Source organism: Anomaloglossus baeobatrachus, chromosome 8 (assembly GCF_048569485.1).
Source record: "Anomaloglossus baeobatrachus isolate aAnoBae1 chromosome 8, aAnoBae1.hap1, whole genome shotgun sequence".
NCBI lineage: Eukaryota > Metazoa > Chordata > Amphibia > Anura > Aromobatidae > Anomaloglossus > Anomaloglossus baeobatrachus.
This window is the reverse complement of record NC_134360.1, coordinates 49,218,178-49,234,380: the sequence shown is the minus strand read 5'-3', so window position 1 is coordinate 49,234,380 and position 16,203 is coordinate 49,218,178. Positions and strand designations below refer to the sequence as shown.

Below are 16,203 nucleotides of genomic sequence, written 5' to 3'. Positions count from 1 at the left end.
AAACTACAGACTCAAAAGTTTGTTTTGTTTGTAAATAAACATTACACATCATTACAACAGGAAAGGTACAAACTTTAATAGATATTTAAATTTAACCATTACAGAATAGTATAAAATAAAATTTCTAAAATTATTATTTTTTAGAACAAATCTTTCTGTACATTCGCGTGTTGTGAATTTTTGTCTTCTCTTTGCTTAAGTGGAAACTTAATTATTAGAAGAGTTGGTGGTTTAGAGGGGGGAGGTGGGTTAACAATATGTGATTGATCCAGGGAGGTCACATGACGGCGCAGCAGCACTTCTGGGGGTAATTCTGTACAAACACCTTATTTTCCGTTCCATAAACAAAGTAGCTTAATTTCTTCCCTTTCCAGACGTATTGCACCTTGGTGAGTGGAAGTAATTCAACGCACTGCCTCTGCAGGAAGGGGATAAAACCTGTTATATTAACTGTATGGAGGGGGAGAAAGTTATTTTAAAAAGTACAAGCTTTCTATTACAAAAAAATAAAAACTAAAAATGTAATCTGCAACCACCACTCAGAGGCAACCTGTGAGCAGCTCCTATTCAGGTGCATAGGATTCATTTTCAGCTGTGTGGAGTTCGCCCTCTAGTGGAGGAGACCGGTCGCTTCAATTATTTATTTTTTTAAACCAAGTTGTAGTTCTCCACTACATATGATATTATGGGAGCCATTTATGCAATAATGATAATTTATAAAATAATCCCTCAATACTAAGCAGATCCGGTGCACTGACACGTACCTGTCTGAGAACACGACACGAGGAGGAGAACTGCATACGATGCTGGTCCAAAGCATTCTGGGAAGCCCAAGTAATGGTGGCGTCTGGGAAATTTGACAGTGGAGACGCCTTTATGGGAAGGAAAGAAGAAAAAAAAAAAAAAAGTTTTACACATTTTATTCCACAAAAGAAATGCCCCTCCATGTCTCTCCTGCAATACTATGTACTCCTGAATATCCTTTCCTGTCCTGCCCTCCCATAAAATCTGCACATTCTTAAAAAATACTCTGTGCTGCTGGGAACATGCCCCTTCCACTATAACTGTGCATAATTTGTGAGTGGATACAGTCTTCTGAAATACTCTGTGCTGCTGTGGACTTTGCTCTATAATACACTGACCTCCCATACAATCAAGCTCATTCCCCTACTAAAATACTCTGTGCTGCTGTGGACCTTGCTCTATAATACACAGACCTCCCATGCACTCATCTCATTCCCCTTCTGAAATACTCTGTGCTGCTGTGGACCTTGATTTATAATACATAGACCTCCTTCCACATAATCACCTCATTCCCCTACTGAAATACTCAGTGCTGCCCCCCCCCCAGCTGTTTCCATAATGTAACTGTCCCAAGCTCCTATATATTCAGCATTTTGTATGTCCTTCCTGAAATACTCTGCACTCCTTAAAAGCACCGTTCCCTTCACTTTGCATTAAAAATGCCATCATCTTGGACCCTATGATCAGCGTGGTCTAGTCCCTAAAATACTCTGTGCTGCTGTGGATCACCACTGCATTCACTATACGTTTGTGCCCCCTGGATGACCGACCCCACGGGGTATCTGACCGATAACTGCTCGTCTGTGTGGATCCGCTCTCCGTGCACAGCGTGGAAGAGATCCGGGGAGAATTCAGAGTAATCGTCCGATATAAACTGATATTTATTATTTTTCCTGCAAAGAAAGTAAATAAGATCTCAGATGACGTTAATACAGGAAATAAATATTAAATATAATAATAAAAAAAATCAGCGGACAGGTGTGCGGCGCATGTCAGATGATTAGGAGTTAATCAATCCAGCTGTCACATGGGGCAGATTAACCAGAGACGTATGGGACGGATTTCCGGGTGGTTCCAATTGTATCCAGTCTACACCACGCTCTATTATATAAATATCTATTGTTGCTACAATGTATCAGTGCAGGTGAGATCTATTGGTCCTGATGGTGTATCATAGAAAGTGATCTGGATACTATTGTAGCAAACCCTCCGCTGTGAGACCATCCTGACCAGGGTAAGCTTTCTGCCTTCTCTGGGTAAATGTGGGTACTCCTGGGTAACCAGAGATTTTGAAAATGGTGAAGAATAGAAAATTAAAAACTATTACAAGGTGGCAGAACTTGTGATGACGTTTTCTGACACAGATGTGCAGCAATATTCTCTGTTATCAGGCCCTCACCAGGTGGTGCTCAGCTGCAGGTAGGTCAGGACTTGGCCCTTCCCGGTGCAGGTGACGCAGTTCTGAATGATGCTGGGGTTACACATCCTACAGCTGCAGAGGAAAAAGGTAGAACCAGTCAGACTGCCATCATGGTGAACTACAACTCCTAGAATGCCCTGATGGCTTCCACGTGGAGTCACCAGGTGCAGACCTCTGGCCTGAGATAAGAGCATGGATCATTAGTCACCTCTCAGTCCCGATCCCGTAGCACTGCTGACACATCTCCATCTGCAACCGCCTCCCAGTCCCATTACACCACATGCACTGAATCTGCAGCAAGGATAGAAAGAGGAATATCATCATCCAGAAGAGCATAGTGTGTGCCCACGATGCTTATTCTCCACGGAGGGCCACGTGGGGCCCCACTATTCTCCATGGAGGACTTGTCACAGACTTAAAAAGGGACATGTCACCACTTTTCCCCCCATGGTCAGCGACTGGTTGGTAGGACGCACCCGGCCAGTCCCGTGGCACTTCAGACACATGTTCTTTCCCATCCCTTTACAGTGTGGACAAGTCTAGAAAAACAAAAGAAAAAGGAAACGAGAAGAGGAAAATGTCATGTAGAAATAATAAACCATGGACGGGGGTGACACTGGGGTCTGTAGATGCAATGTGAACAGTGACAGATCCTTACTAGGCAAATAAGACATTACTACATGTACCAAAGCCAAGATCATCTGAGGCCTCGTGCTGCTCCTTCACTCTGGGCTATTTTTCCCTTTTATCAGCCAGTTATGCTCTGGATAGTAGTAACAGATACAAGGGCCAATTATCATCTAGTCTCCCAGACCTCAAGGACCCTGCCCTCTAAGCATCAGGCAGATGAATGGGACGGTTGCAAAAATCTATAGAGATTAGCTGTTTGTGACTTCCCCCATAGCCCGGCATCCCACTTTCCCGTCATACAATAGTTGGCCTCATATCCAGGTGTACTCTACACAGGGGGATTCTGGACTAATAGGTGCTGGACTATCAGAATCCCATAGATGTGCTGCCCCCCACCGGCTCGGTACCTTCACAGAGGTTGTATTAGGAACCTTCATCGTCTGGGTTCCATCTTTGAACATGTCAGGTACAACAACCGGGATCTCCCAAGGCTGCAGGACCGATCCGGCATTCGTGGCATCCACGTGCTGACCTACGGAGAGATCAACCAATATAATGAGAATACACTGTGTGCAGAATTATTAGGCAAATGAGTATTTTGATCACATGATACTTGTTATACATGTTGTCCTACTCCAAGCTGTATAGGCTGAGAGCCAACTACCAATGAAGTAAATCCGGTGATGTGCATCTCTGTAATGAGGAGGGGGGTGGTGTAATGACATCAACACCCTATATAAGGGGTGCTTAATTATTAGGCAACTTCTTTTCCTTTGGCAAAATGGGTCAGAAGAGAGATTTGCCGGGCTCTGAGAAGTGCACAATTGTGAGCTGTCTTGCAGAGGGATGCAGCAGTCTTGAAATTGCCAAACTTTTGAAGCGCGATCACCGAACAATCAAGTGTTTCATGGCAAATAGCCAACAGGGGCGCAGGAAGGAGTTGGGCAAAAAAGGTGCAAAATAACTGCCCATGAATTGAGGAAAATCAAGCGTGAAGCTGCCAAGATGCCATTTGCCACCAGTTTGGCCATATTTCAGAGCTGCAACGTTACTGGAGTATGAAAAAGCACAAGGTGTGCCATACTCAGTGACATGGCCAAGGTAAGGAAGGCTGAAAAACCACCACCTCTGACCAAGAAACATAAGATAAAACATCAAGACTGGGCCAAGAAATATCTTACGACTGATTTTTCAAAGGTTTTATGGACTGATGAAATGAGAGTGACTCTTGATGGGCCAGATGGATGGGCCAGAGGCTGGATCAGTAAAGGGCAGAGAGCTCCACTCTGACGCCAGCAAGGTGGAGGTGGGGACTGGTATGGGCTGGGATCATCAAAGATGAACTTGTGGGACCTTTCTGGGTTGAGGATGGAGTGAAGCTCAACTCCCAGCCCTACTGCCAGTTTCTGGAAGACAACTTCTTCAAGCAGTGGTACAGGAAGAAGTCGGTATTGTTCAAGAAAAACATGATTTTCATGCAGGACAATGCTCCATCACATGTATCCAACTACTCCACAGCGTGGCTGGCCAGTAAAGGTCTAAAAGATGAAAAAATAATGACATGGCCCCCTTGTTCACCTGATCTGAACCCCATAGAGAACCTGTGGTCCCACATAAAATGTGAGATCTACAGGGAGGGAAAACAGTCCACCTCTCGGAGCAGTGTCTGGAGGCTGGGGTGGCTGCTGCACGCAATGTTAATCGTAAACAGATCAAGCAATGACAGAATCTATGGATGGTCGGCTGCTGAGTGTCATCAGAAAGGTGGCTATATTGGTCACTAATTTTTTAGGGTTTTGTTTTCATGTCAGAAATGTTTATTTCTAAATTTTGTAAAGTTATATTGGTTTACCTGGTGAAAATAAACAAGTGAGATGGGAATATATTTGGTTTTTATTAAGTTGCCTAATAATTCTGCACAGTAATAGTTACCTGCACAGACAGATATCCTCCTAAGATAGCCAAATCTTAAAAAAAACCCCTCCAACTTCCAAAAATATTAAGCTTTGATATTTATGAGTCTTTTGGGTTGATTGAGAACATAGTTGTTGATCAATAAAAAAAACAAAACAAAAACAAACCCCTCTAAGATGCCACTTGCCTAATAATTCTGCACAAGGTGTATTTCAAAACCAACCCAGATGAGTCAGTCCCCAAAATTGACGGGGCCCTCGAAAAGCAATTTCCTAATATAATAATGCTCCAACCAATGAGGAATGTGCTCATTTATTATAAGCTCCACCCATTTGTCTGACCCCACCCACTAGCAGTATGCCCCGCCTCTTTGGTAACCTCAGTAAATGTGGCCTATTATGTAGTAGAGACCCCTCTGTACTGACCCGTATATTGTTCCGTTATCCACTCGCAGGTCCGCGACTCCGTGAAGGTCTCCAGGGAATACTGCAAATAAAATGCAAACTACAGATCTGGATGTACAAAGTAACAATATGTCATCTTCTTTGTCATTAACACTTTCTGATGAGCTTGTCTTGCACACCGCTCACAAAAAGCAAAGCTGCAGTGTAAAGCATGGGGAAGTTAGAGAAAAAGTAGCTTGAACCTGTGATAAAATGGATTTCAGGCCATTTAAAGTCTGGTGGAGCAAAGCTGCAGTGTAAAGTATGAGAGAAAAAGAAAGTAACATTGTGAGTTCATGCAGAGACGAGAAACTCATACATACGGTATCTAAGAATCCAATAGACAATGCAGATAAGATATCACTGATTATAGCAGTGTTGTAATAGAGAAAAGCTGGAGTGAAAAGCATGGTGAAGACAGCAGCAGTCTAGGCACTCACCCTATAAGTGTTAAATGGCTGCAGCTCCGCTGTCGTCATGTCTTTGGCTGGAGAGCTCCCGTAGCAACATTTGCTGTTCCCATACTCATGAAATGCTTGTTTTGCTGCAGCTTCGGTGATCAGCAGCATACTGCGGAAGAAGCCCCCAATGTATCACGATTAGAAGGGCCTGTCTCTTTAAAGGGGTGTTCCCATTTCCAAAGATTCTATCCTAATATGTAGTAGGAGTAATAATAAATAAATAATAATAACAGCAAATACCACCAATTAGGAATGTAGTATAGTTCTCCTGATTAGCTATGTCTTTTACCTCATGTGCAGGGCATTGCAGGAATTTAGGCGTTCATAGTTATGACCACTCATATAGTCAGGACATAGTTGCTAGTGGTCATGACCATGGATATCTAAGGTTATGCAATGCCCTGCACATGAGGTAAGTGACAGTGAATAAGGAAAACTATACTTCACTTCTAATTGGAGGGATTTTCTAATAGTATTATACCTACTATATAGTAGGATAGGATCTTGGGGATGGGAATAACCCTTTAATATAATTTAACCCTTGCAGGTCTTCAGGCTAAGATGGGGTTTCTTACCTGCGGTCTGTATTTGTGGGGCAGGATGACCCAGCAGAATCTGGAGTAAGAGAAGAGCGACACTTCCCACCTGTGGAAATAGTGACCATTAAAGCCCTTACAAGGGGTTGTCAGTCACCCAACTTTCCAAGAGACCTGAAAGACAAATTCCTGCTCCTGGAAGTAAAAGCAGCCAGAACAAAGAAGCCGACAATACAGGAGGATGTGTAAAATGAGCATCTGGGGATTATCAGGTCAATAATTTTACAGTTATACATTGTATCCACTATAGAGAATTGCATATTTATAACGCAGTCCCAATACATATTGCCCATCAACCTACAGCTGTGGGCACAGAGACAGGCAGAGGAGCCCCGCCCCGCCCCCCCAGGTGGGCACAGAGACAGGCAGAGGAGCCCCGCCCCGCCCCCCCAGGTGGGCACAGAGACAGGCAGAGGAGCCCCGCCCCGCCCCCCCAGGTGGGCACAGAGACAGGCAGAGTAGCCCCCCCCCCCGGGTGGGCACAGAGACAGGCAGAGTAGCCCCCCCCCCCCCCGGGTGGGCACAGAGACAGGCAGAGTAGCCCCCCCCCCGGGTGGGCACAGAGACAGGCAGAGTAGCCCCCCCCCGGGTGGGCACAGAGACAGGCAGAGTAGCCCCCCCCCCGGGTGGGCACAGAGACAGGCAGAGTAGCCCCCCCCCCCGGGTGGGCACAGAGACAGGCAGAGTAGCCCCCCCCCCGGGTGGGCACAGAGACAGGCAGAGTAGCCCCCCCCCCGGGTGGGCACAGAGACAGGCAGAGTAGCCCCCCCCCCGGGTGGGCACAGAGACAGGCAGAGTAGCCCCCCCCCCAAGTGGGCACAGAGACAGGCAGAGTAGCCCCGCCCCCCCAGGTGGACACAGAGACAGGCAGAGGAGCCCCGCCCCCCCGGGTGGGCACAGAGACAGGCAGAGGAGCCCCGCCCCCCCGGGTGGGCACAGAGACAGGCAGAGGAGCCCCGCCCCCCCGGGTGGACACAGAGACAGGCAGAGGAGCCCCGCCCCCCCAGGTGGACACAGAGACAGGCAGAGGAGCCCCGCCCCCCCAGGTGGACACAGAGACAGGCAGAGGAGCCCCGCCCCCCCAGGTGGACACAGAGACAGGCAGAGGAGCCCCGCCCCCCCAGGTGGACACAGAGACAGGCAGAGGAGCCCCGCCCCCCCAGGTGGACACAGAGACAGGCAGAGGAGCCCCGCCCCCCCAGGTGGACACAGAGACAGGCAGAGGAGCCCCGCCCCCCCAGGTGGACACAGAGACAGGCAGAGGAGCCCCGCCCCCCCAGGTGGACACAGAGACAGGCAGAGGAGCCCCGCCCCCCCAGGTGGACACAGAGACAGGCAGAGGAGCCCCGCCCCCCCAGGTGGACACAGAGACAGGCAGAGGAGCCCCGCCCCCCCAGGTGGACACAGAGACAGGCAGAGGAGCCCCGCCCCCCCAGGTGGACACAGAGACAGGCAGAGGAGCCCCGCCCCCCCAGGTGGACACAGAGACAGGCAGAGGAGCCCCGCCCCCCCAGGTGGACACAGAGACAGGCAGAGGAGCCCCGCCCCCCCAGGTGGACACAGAGACAGGCAGAGGAGCCCCGCCCCCCAGGTGGACACAGAGACAGGCAGAGGAGCCCCCCCCCCCCAGGTGGACACAGAGACAGGCAGAGGAGCCCCCCCCCAGGTGGACACAGAGACAGGCAGAGGAGCCCCCCCCAGGTGGACACAGAGACAGGCAGAGGAGGCCACCAGCAATGTATAGGATCCTTGCAGTCCAATAGCTCTTCATAATGCACAATTCCACTCTGGGCCTCTGTGCACAGAAGATACCAGTGGTATGCCTGCCCCTACCCTGGCTCTGTCACAATCAACTCCTGATGGTTTGTTACAATGTATCAGTCTGGAGTCCGGGCTGAATCAAGCCACATACAGCCATGGCCAAAAGTTTTGAGAATGCTACAAATATTAATTTTTACAAAGTCTACTGCTTAAGATTTGCTAATGGCAATTTGCATATACTCCAGAATGTCATAAAGAGTGATCAGCTTAACAGCAATTACTTGCAAAGTCAATATTGGTAAGAAAATGAACTTTAACCCCCAAAACACATTTCAACATCATTGCATTCCTGCCTTAAAAGGAGCAGCTAACATTGTTTTAGTGATTGTTCCATTAACACAGGTGTGGGTGTTGATGAGGACAGGGCTGGCGATCAATCAGTCATGATTAAGTAAGAATGACACCACTGGACACTTTAAAATGAGGCTGGTGCTTGGTATCATTGTTTCTCTTCAGTTAACCATGGTTATCTCTAAAGAAACACGTGCAGCCATCATTGCTCTGCACAAAAATGGCCTAACAGGGAAGAGTATCGCAGCTACAAAGATTGCACCTCAGTCAACAATCTATCGCATCATCAAGAACTTCAAGGAGAGAGCTTCCATTGTTGCCAAAAAGACTCCAGGGCGCCCAAGAAGGACCAGCAAACGCCAGGACCGTATCTTAAAACTGTTTCAGCTGCGGGATGGGACTACCAGCAGTGCCGAGCTAGCTCAGCAATGGCAGCAGGCTGGTGTGAGTGCTTCTGCATGCACTGTGAGGCGGAGACTGCTTGAGCAAGGCCTGGTTTCAAGGAGGGCAGCAAAGAAGCCACTTCTCTCCAGAAAAAACATCAGGGACCGACTGATATTCTGCAAAAGGTACAGGGAGTGGACTGCTGAGGACTGGGGTAAAGTCATTTTCTCAGATGAATCCCCTTTTCGATTGTTTGGGACATCTGGAAAACAGCTTATTAGGAGAAGAAGAGGTGAGTGCTACCACCAGTCTTGTCTCATGCCAACTGTTAAGCATCCTGAAACCATTCATGGGTGGGGTTGCTTCTCAGCCAAGGGAATCGCACCACTCACAGTCTTGCCTAAAAACACAGCCATGAATAAAGAATGGTACCAGAATGTCCTCCAAGAGCAACTTCTCCCAACTGTCCAAGAGCAGTTTGGCGCCCAACAATGCCTTTTCCAGCATGATGGAGCACCTTGCCATAAAGCAAAGGTCATCACTAAATGGCTCATGGAACAAAACAGAGATTTCGGGTCCATGGCCTAGAAACTCCCCAGATCTTAATCCCATTGAGAACTTGTGGGCAATCATCAAGAGACGGGTGGACAAACAAAAACCAACAAATTCTGGCAAAATGCAAGCATTGCTTATGCAGGAATGGACAGCTATCAGTCAGGATTTGGTCCAGAAGTTGATTGAGAGCATGCCAGGGAGAATTGCAGAGGTCCTGAAGAAGAAGGGTCAACACTGCAAATATTGACTTGCTGCATTAACTCATTCTAACTGTCAATATAACCTTTTGGTACTCATAATATGATTGCAATTATATTCCTGTATGTGATGTAAACATCAGACAAACACAATTAAAAACCAGAGGGCAACAGATCATGTGAAAATAGAATTTTGGTGTCAGTCTCAAAACTTTTGGCCATGACTGTACAAGGTTATCCTGGAAAAACAGTTGCTTCCTTCTGCTCAGGCAATGTTCCCCAACTCTGAGGACTGTTTTTTCCAGCAGGACAATGCACCGTGCCACACAGCTAGGTCAATCAATGTGTGGCTGAAGGACCACCACATCAAAACCCTGTCATGGCCAGCCCAATCTCCAGACCTGAACCCGATTGCAAACCTCTGGAATGTAATCAAGAGAAAGATTGATAGTCACAAGCCAACATTTTACTCAAAAATATAAAGAGAAATATCAGAAAAACTGACAATTATTTGCTGTGTATGTGTGTTTCTGGATCTGTTCTGATGGATTTTTCCTGGGCATGTGACTGTAGCCTTAGTGGGTAGGACATGACCCAGGGAATCACCAAAACACCAGACAATCCTTATGCCGCCTCATGCCCTGCACTAGTTCTGTTTGGTCTGTTTATTTTAAGAAGTGGCCTAAGCCAAAGCAAGACATGTTCTCACCATCAGTAATAGCCCCCGAGTATCCAGAACCAGGACCACGGCGGCACTTCTGATTAACCCCTACTTGGACTGGAGGACCACTCTGTGATTCCACAGCTGTACCTGGAGGTGCAAGACTGGCACTCAAGCCAACTGGAAGGTTGGATGAATTCACAATCATGCCCAAGTTCCCTTTGATCACAGTCGGGTTTAGTGGATGATGCTGCTCGGTGCCAGGGTTCAATGTTGTGAGGGGCAGAGCGGGTACAGGGCCGCCCTGTGGGACCATCGAAGATGACATCTTGGCTGCTGTGCCCATGGATCTTGGAACCGGAGCGATTTTCGGGGAAGAGTTTGGAGTGCTCAAGTCAATGTCGTCAAAATCCGTGCAGAGAGGTGGAGCCACAGCCATGCTTACCAGTTCTGGAGAGCAAAGAGTTAACCCATAAATCATCCAGCATTATAAAAAGATACATGGTACCCACTAGGGGAATTATATGTATAGCAGTGCCAGAAAACAGACATTAACGCTGGCTCTTCAGTTCTTTGGAAACTACAACTCCCAGCATGCTCTGACCGCTGCAGGAGTTGTACATTCACAATAGCTGGAGAGGATAGTCATGGATTGCAATCCGCTCACATAGGATCCAATTCATATACTTGTCATGCGGTCACTAATCGGGTCACTGGGCAGAGTTGGGCTTTAAGGCCATGTTCACACGTTGCGTTTTTTTGCAGCTTTTTATGCACTTTAAGGCTATGTGTCCACGGTAGAATGTTGCTGCGGATTTTTCTGCATGAAAATCCGCGACTTTCGCGGCAAATCCGCACCTTTTTTTTGCCGCGGATTTTTTTTTTTCCCCCAATTCTGAAGCCAAAATCCGGATCAAAATCCGCAACAATAATGGACATGTTGCAAATTTTTCCGGATCAAAATCCGCGGCAAATCCGCCGCGGAAAAATCCGCAGCATGGGCACAGCATTTCCAAAATGCCATAGAAATGGCTGGGAAGTGCCGCTGCTGCAGATTTTCGGAAAATCCGTGGCTTTTCCGCGAGAAATCCGCGGCAAAATCCGCGCATTTTCCGCAGCGTGGACACATAGCCTAAAAGTTGCTTTTTACAGCACCAGCAAAATCTGAGATTTCAGACGTCTCATGCACATGATCGCTTTTTTTTCCTGACTGAAATGGAAAGCTGCAGCATATCAATTCGTTCAGCATTTGTTTTTTTTTATTCCTAGAATGAGAATATGCAAAAACGCTGCAAAAATGCAACAGCTACGTTTTTGCTGCTTTTTTTTGGTGAATGCAACACGTGATGTAGACAAAGGACATAACCTGCAGCCAAAAAAAAAAAAAAACGCAGCAAAATCTGCTTTTTGTAAACAGAAAAAAAAAAAAAAAAATTATATTATCTATATATATCCTACTATTACTGGTTGCAAAATTAATAAAAAAAAATAAAAAGGAGCAAAAAAGCAACATAAGAACAAAGCCTTAGACATTTTAAGAGTTACTGGGAGAAAAAAGCTTTGTTCTTTAAAAATTAATTGTCGCAACTGAAGGAACAAGCCAAAATAAACGTGCAGAAAACTGCAATAGTCTGGAGCGCCTGAGCGTAGACCGCGACAGGCTGGAGGCCGAGTGCAGGCTGCCATAGACCGCGCAACAGGCTGGAGCTCGAGCGCAGAGCGCAGGCTGCCATAGACCGCGCGACAGGCTGGAGCTCGAGCGCAGAGTGCAGGCTGCCACAGACCGCGCGACAGGCTGGAGCCCGAGCGCAGGCTGCCACAGACCGCGCGACAGGCTGGAGCCCGAGCGCAGGCTGCCACAGACCGCGCGACAGGCTGGAGCCCGAGCGCAGAGCGCAGGCTGCCACAGACCGCGCGACAGGCTGGAGCCCGAGCGCAGAGCGCAGGCTGCCACAGACCGCGACAGGCTAGAGCCCGAGCGCAGGCTGCCACAGACCGCGACAGGCTAGAGCCCGAGCGCAGGCTGCCACAGACCGCGACAGGCTAGAGCCCGAGCGCAGAGCGCAGGCTGCCACAGACCGCGACAGGCTAGAGCCCGAGCGCAGAGCGCAGGCTGCCACAGACCGCGACAGGCTAGAGCCCGAGCGCAGAGCGCAGGCTGCCACAGACCGCGACAGGCTAGAGCCCGAGCGCAGAGCGCAGGCTGCCACAGACCACGCGACAGGCTGGAGCCCGAGCGCAGAGCGCAGGCTGCCACAGACCGCGACAGGCTAGAGCCCGAGCGCAGAGCGCAGGCTGCCACAGACCGCAACAGGGTAGAGCCCGAGCGCAGAGCGCAGGCTGCCACAGACCGCAACAGGGTAGAGCCCGAGCGCAGAGCCCAGGCTACCACAGACCGCGACAGGCCCGAGCGCAGAGCGCAGGCTGCCACAGACCCCGACAGGCTGCTGTTCACACAGACTAGATACAATTGTAGCAAACCCTCAGCTGTGATGATATCTACAAGTCTTGGGGAGGGATATTCTGACCATACAAACTTTATCAGATGTTACATACTGCTCAGACTGACATGTGGACTGTTGCTCTCTGTTATCAGCCATAGCTGCTACCTAGTGTGAACTCCAAGGAAGGGAAGTGCAGTGGGTCAGATTTCCCCCAAATCACACCAGTCACCTCTGCAATCAGGAATCAAAACATTTTTAATTAATTTTGTAACTAGGCAGAAAACTATATACCGGGCTCTACCTGCTCACAGCTGAAGTTTGCTACAATGTGTCAGTCCACAAGATGACAGGACAGAGATTATTCTACCTACATTGTAACAGCAGCACAGAGGAGCTCCACAGCCAAAGCCCATGCAGGGGGGAAAGATTCCCATCACACGATTTGAGGCGGGGGATGTCCACACCTGAGACAGGAGTAAATCAGGGTTGTAACCCTTCAGCTGCCATGACAGATCTTAAAGGGGATGGTCATTCTGACCAGGCGTACACTGTATGTAGAAAATCATTGGGCCACAAGTTTTAAAGGGGATGTCGATCAAAGGACGGGGAATTGTGAAATGCTAGTGGCCGCAATAAAAAATAAGTAAATAAATAAAACAGAACTCACACAAACACAATGTGATGTGACTGCGAGGAGACGCTGCACCGACATCACGGGAACGGGGCCGGGATTATTCAGGTCACTTTAGCACAGAATAAGGGGTTGAAGGGGTCGTAGTGTACAATCCGTTTAATAATTGAATTCCATATTTTCCACCAATATCATTGCCCCCGGTGAATAACATCTGGTTCTTCCGCTGTCCCCCCCTTGTTTAAGATCTGGGCCCCAACCCCGAATTAGCATAAATAATTACAGATAAGGGGAGGTTGGACAGGCAGGGCAGGAATCACCATCAAACTCCACCCCAGCTATCAGCTGCTAGGCAACAGCTGTCATTCAAAAAGCTGTTCATTTTACAAACTGCCATACAGTGCCAACATAATACTGCCATACAGTGCCAACATAATACTGCCATACAGTGCCAACATAATACTGCCATACAGTGCTAACATAATACTGCCATACAGTACCATCATAATACTAACATACAGTGCCAACATAATACTGTCATACAGTAGCAACATACAGTAATACTGCCATACAGTACCAACATAATACTACCATACAGTGCCAATATAATACTGCCATACAGTGCCAACATAATACTGTCATACAGTGCCACCATAATACTGCCATACAGTACCAACATAATACTACCATACAGTGCCAATATAATACTGCCATACAGTGCCAACATAATACTGCCATACAGTGCCAACATAATACTGCCATACAGTGCTAACATAATACTGCCATACAGTGCCAACATAATACTGCCATACAGTGCTAACATAATACTGCCATACAGTACCATCATAATACTAACATACAGTGCCAACATAATACTGTCATACAGTAGCAACATACAGTAATACTGCCATACAGTACCAACATAATACTACCATACAGTGCCAATATAATACTGCCATACAGTGCCAACATAATACTGCCATACAGTGCCACCATAATACTGCCATACAGTGCCAACATAATACTACCATACAGTGCCAATATAATACTGCCATACAGTGCCAATATAATACTGCCATACAGTGCCAATATAATACTGCCATACAGTGCCAACATAATACTGCCATACAGTACCAACATAATACTGCCATATAGTGCCAAAATAATACCCTAATACAGTGCCAGCATACTACTGCAATACAGATATACAGATCGTAAGTAATACTCACATATGATGCTCATACAACACCTATATGTAGTCCTGGAATAACACCATTATCCCCACATAGTGTTCAGTCAATGCTAGCATAATACAGCCATACAGGAACATATAAAAGCTCCTATATGGAGTCTACAAAATACTCCCACACATTGTACATATAATCCCATTATGCATACAAGTCCTTAACAATTCTTCAATATGGTATCACCATCACACTTACCTGAAATAATCCTCTTATAATAATCCTATACAGTGCTTGCATAATATTACCATAGGCTGTCAAATAATACTGCCATACAGTGTTTATTCCTTGGCCAAAAATGCTTCCATAGGGTGCCTGAATGATACCAGCGTACAAGGGTCAATGAGTATGTGTACAGCATGCTAAAATGCAGCTATAATATAACACTCACAAATAATACTCCCATATAGTACACATATAGTTCTATACAGTGTGGAATGATATAATCTGTGCCTTGAGCATGTATTATATTTTCCCTCATCATTCCAGCAGGTCGCGTGTGTAATGTATGGCAGCCATAAGTGCTTGTCACCCTTCATCATGATGGAAATAACTTGTAATATTTGACCCCTGTCTCGTTTTTGTCCTCCTGCCCCTGTGCTGCCATATGGCGCTGAGTCTTCTTCCTATCCCTAATGATCCCGGTGGTCTCCTCTCCGCGGTGATGACAGTCGGGGGCTTTGACTTTGCTCTTGCACATCCTGATATTTTTTTCGTGTCACTTTTTAGCAGTCGATCATTTTGATTCCTTGTGATTCCCCATTGAGTCTTTAATTAGGGGCTCCCTGTCCCTCTGCACCATGTACAATTAGACATCTCCGGGAGGTGACTAAGCCATCACCGCGGCAGGGCAGAGCTGTGCGCCAGCCGCACCAATTATTGGGATAAGTGTGACATTTCCAGCGCTCGTTCAGGGTAACGTGATATATGGAGACAAGATGACAGATCGCAGCCCCTCATTACTGCAGGAGACGGAGCGCCCTCACCGCGAGCACACACCGGGCGCAAGCTGCACCCCGGACAAGACAGAGCTCCCCCCATGGGATGGATACATAGCCCACGAGGAGTGGACGCTTCTCCAGCGAGGTGCCTTCTCTCCCAAGTGATAGGTGTGACACTAATTAAAAAAAGTTACACTTTGGTGACACAGTATCCTACAACCACCAAATCCTTCTATCAGCACCATAACAAAAGGTGACTGAGCCCCCAGGAAAGTGTCCTTGTGACCAGGATGGTCCCCATGGAGCATTACACTCACTCGAACTAATAGCTGCCCATAACACATTGCAATGTTGATGTGTTACATACCAATGTTACGGTTACGCACAGGGTTGGACTGTTGTGTCTGGGGCCCACCAGGGGAATTGCCTCCCGCGGCCCACCCTACAGCGATATGCAGATACCTGTTAGCCGTTATCCCTATTAGGCTATGTGCGCACTAGAAATGTGAATTTTCTCAAGAAAATTTCTTGAGAAACTTCTGGGAGTGGAAGATTTCCGCACCTGCGGAAAAATCCGCGGCAAAAACGCATGCGGATTTGCCGCGGATTTGCCGCGGATTTGCCGCGGATTTACCGCGGATTTACCGCAGGTTTGTCCCTGCAATAAATAATAAAGATAATCGATAGACAGATAATGGATAGAGGGAAAGATGGATAGATGAATAGATAGATAGATAGAGGGATAGATAGATAGATGAATAGATTA

The 16,203-nt window shown here is 47.5% G+C and overlaps 1 protein-coding gene across 1 annotated transcript; it reads right to left on the bottom strand.

The window, feature by feature from the left end:
* Positions 1-222: 222 nt before the first annotated feature.
* On the bottom strand, positions 223-10,616 carry LOC142249998 (protein SSUH2 homolog). The gene is made up of 11 exons (XM_075322062.1): positions 10,328-10,616; positions 6,248-6,317; positions 5,652-5,781; positions 5,194-5,254; positions 3,262-3,386; positions 2,701-2,763; positions 2,433-2,515; positions 2,204-2,296; positions 1,592-1,697; positions 765-872; positions 223-418 (listed from the first exon to the last, which is right to left on the bottom strand). Exons 1-11 carry the CDS (start codon positions 10,614-10,616, stop codon positions 278-280), a joined length of 1,269 nt encoding a protein of 422 aa, XP_075178177.1. The 3' UTR covers positions 223-277.
* Positions 10,617-16,203: the final 5,587 nt, after the last annotated feature.

Excerpts from the sequence above, each read along its gene's own strand:
- LOC142249998 (XM_075322062.1), bottom strand. The coding sequence starts at position 10,616 with ATGGCTGTGGCTCCACCTCTCTGCACGGATTTTGACGACATTGACTTG. Across the intron at positions 6,318-10,327 it reads TGCCAGTCTTGCACCTCCAG|GTGGGAAGTGTCGCTCTTCT; the intron begins GTACAGCTGTGG and ends CTATTTCCACAG. Across the intron at positions 873-1,591 it reads ACACAGACGAGCAGTTATCG|GCGTCTCCACTGTCAAATTT; the intron begins GTCAGATACCCC and ends CTTCCCATAAAG.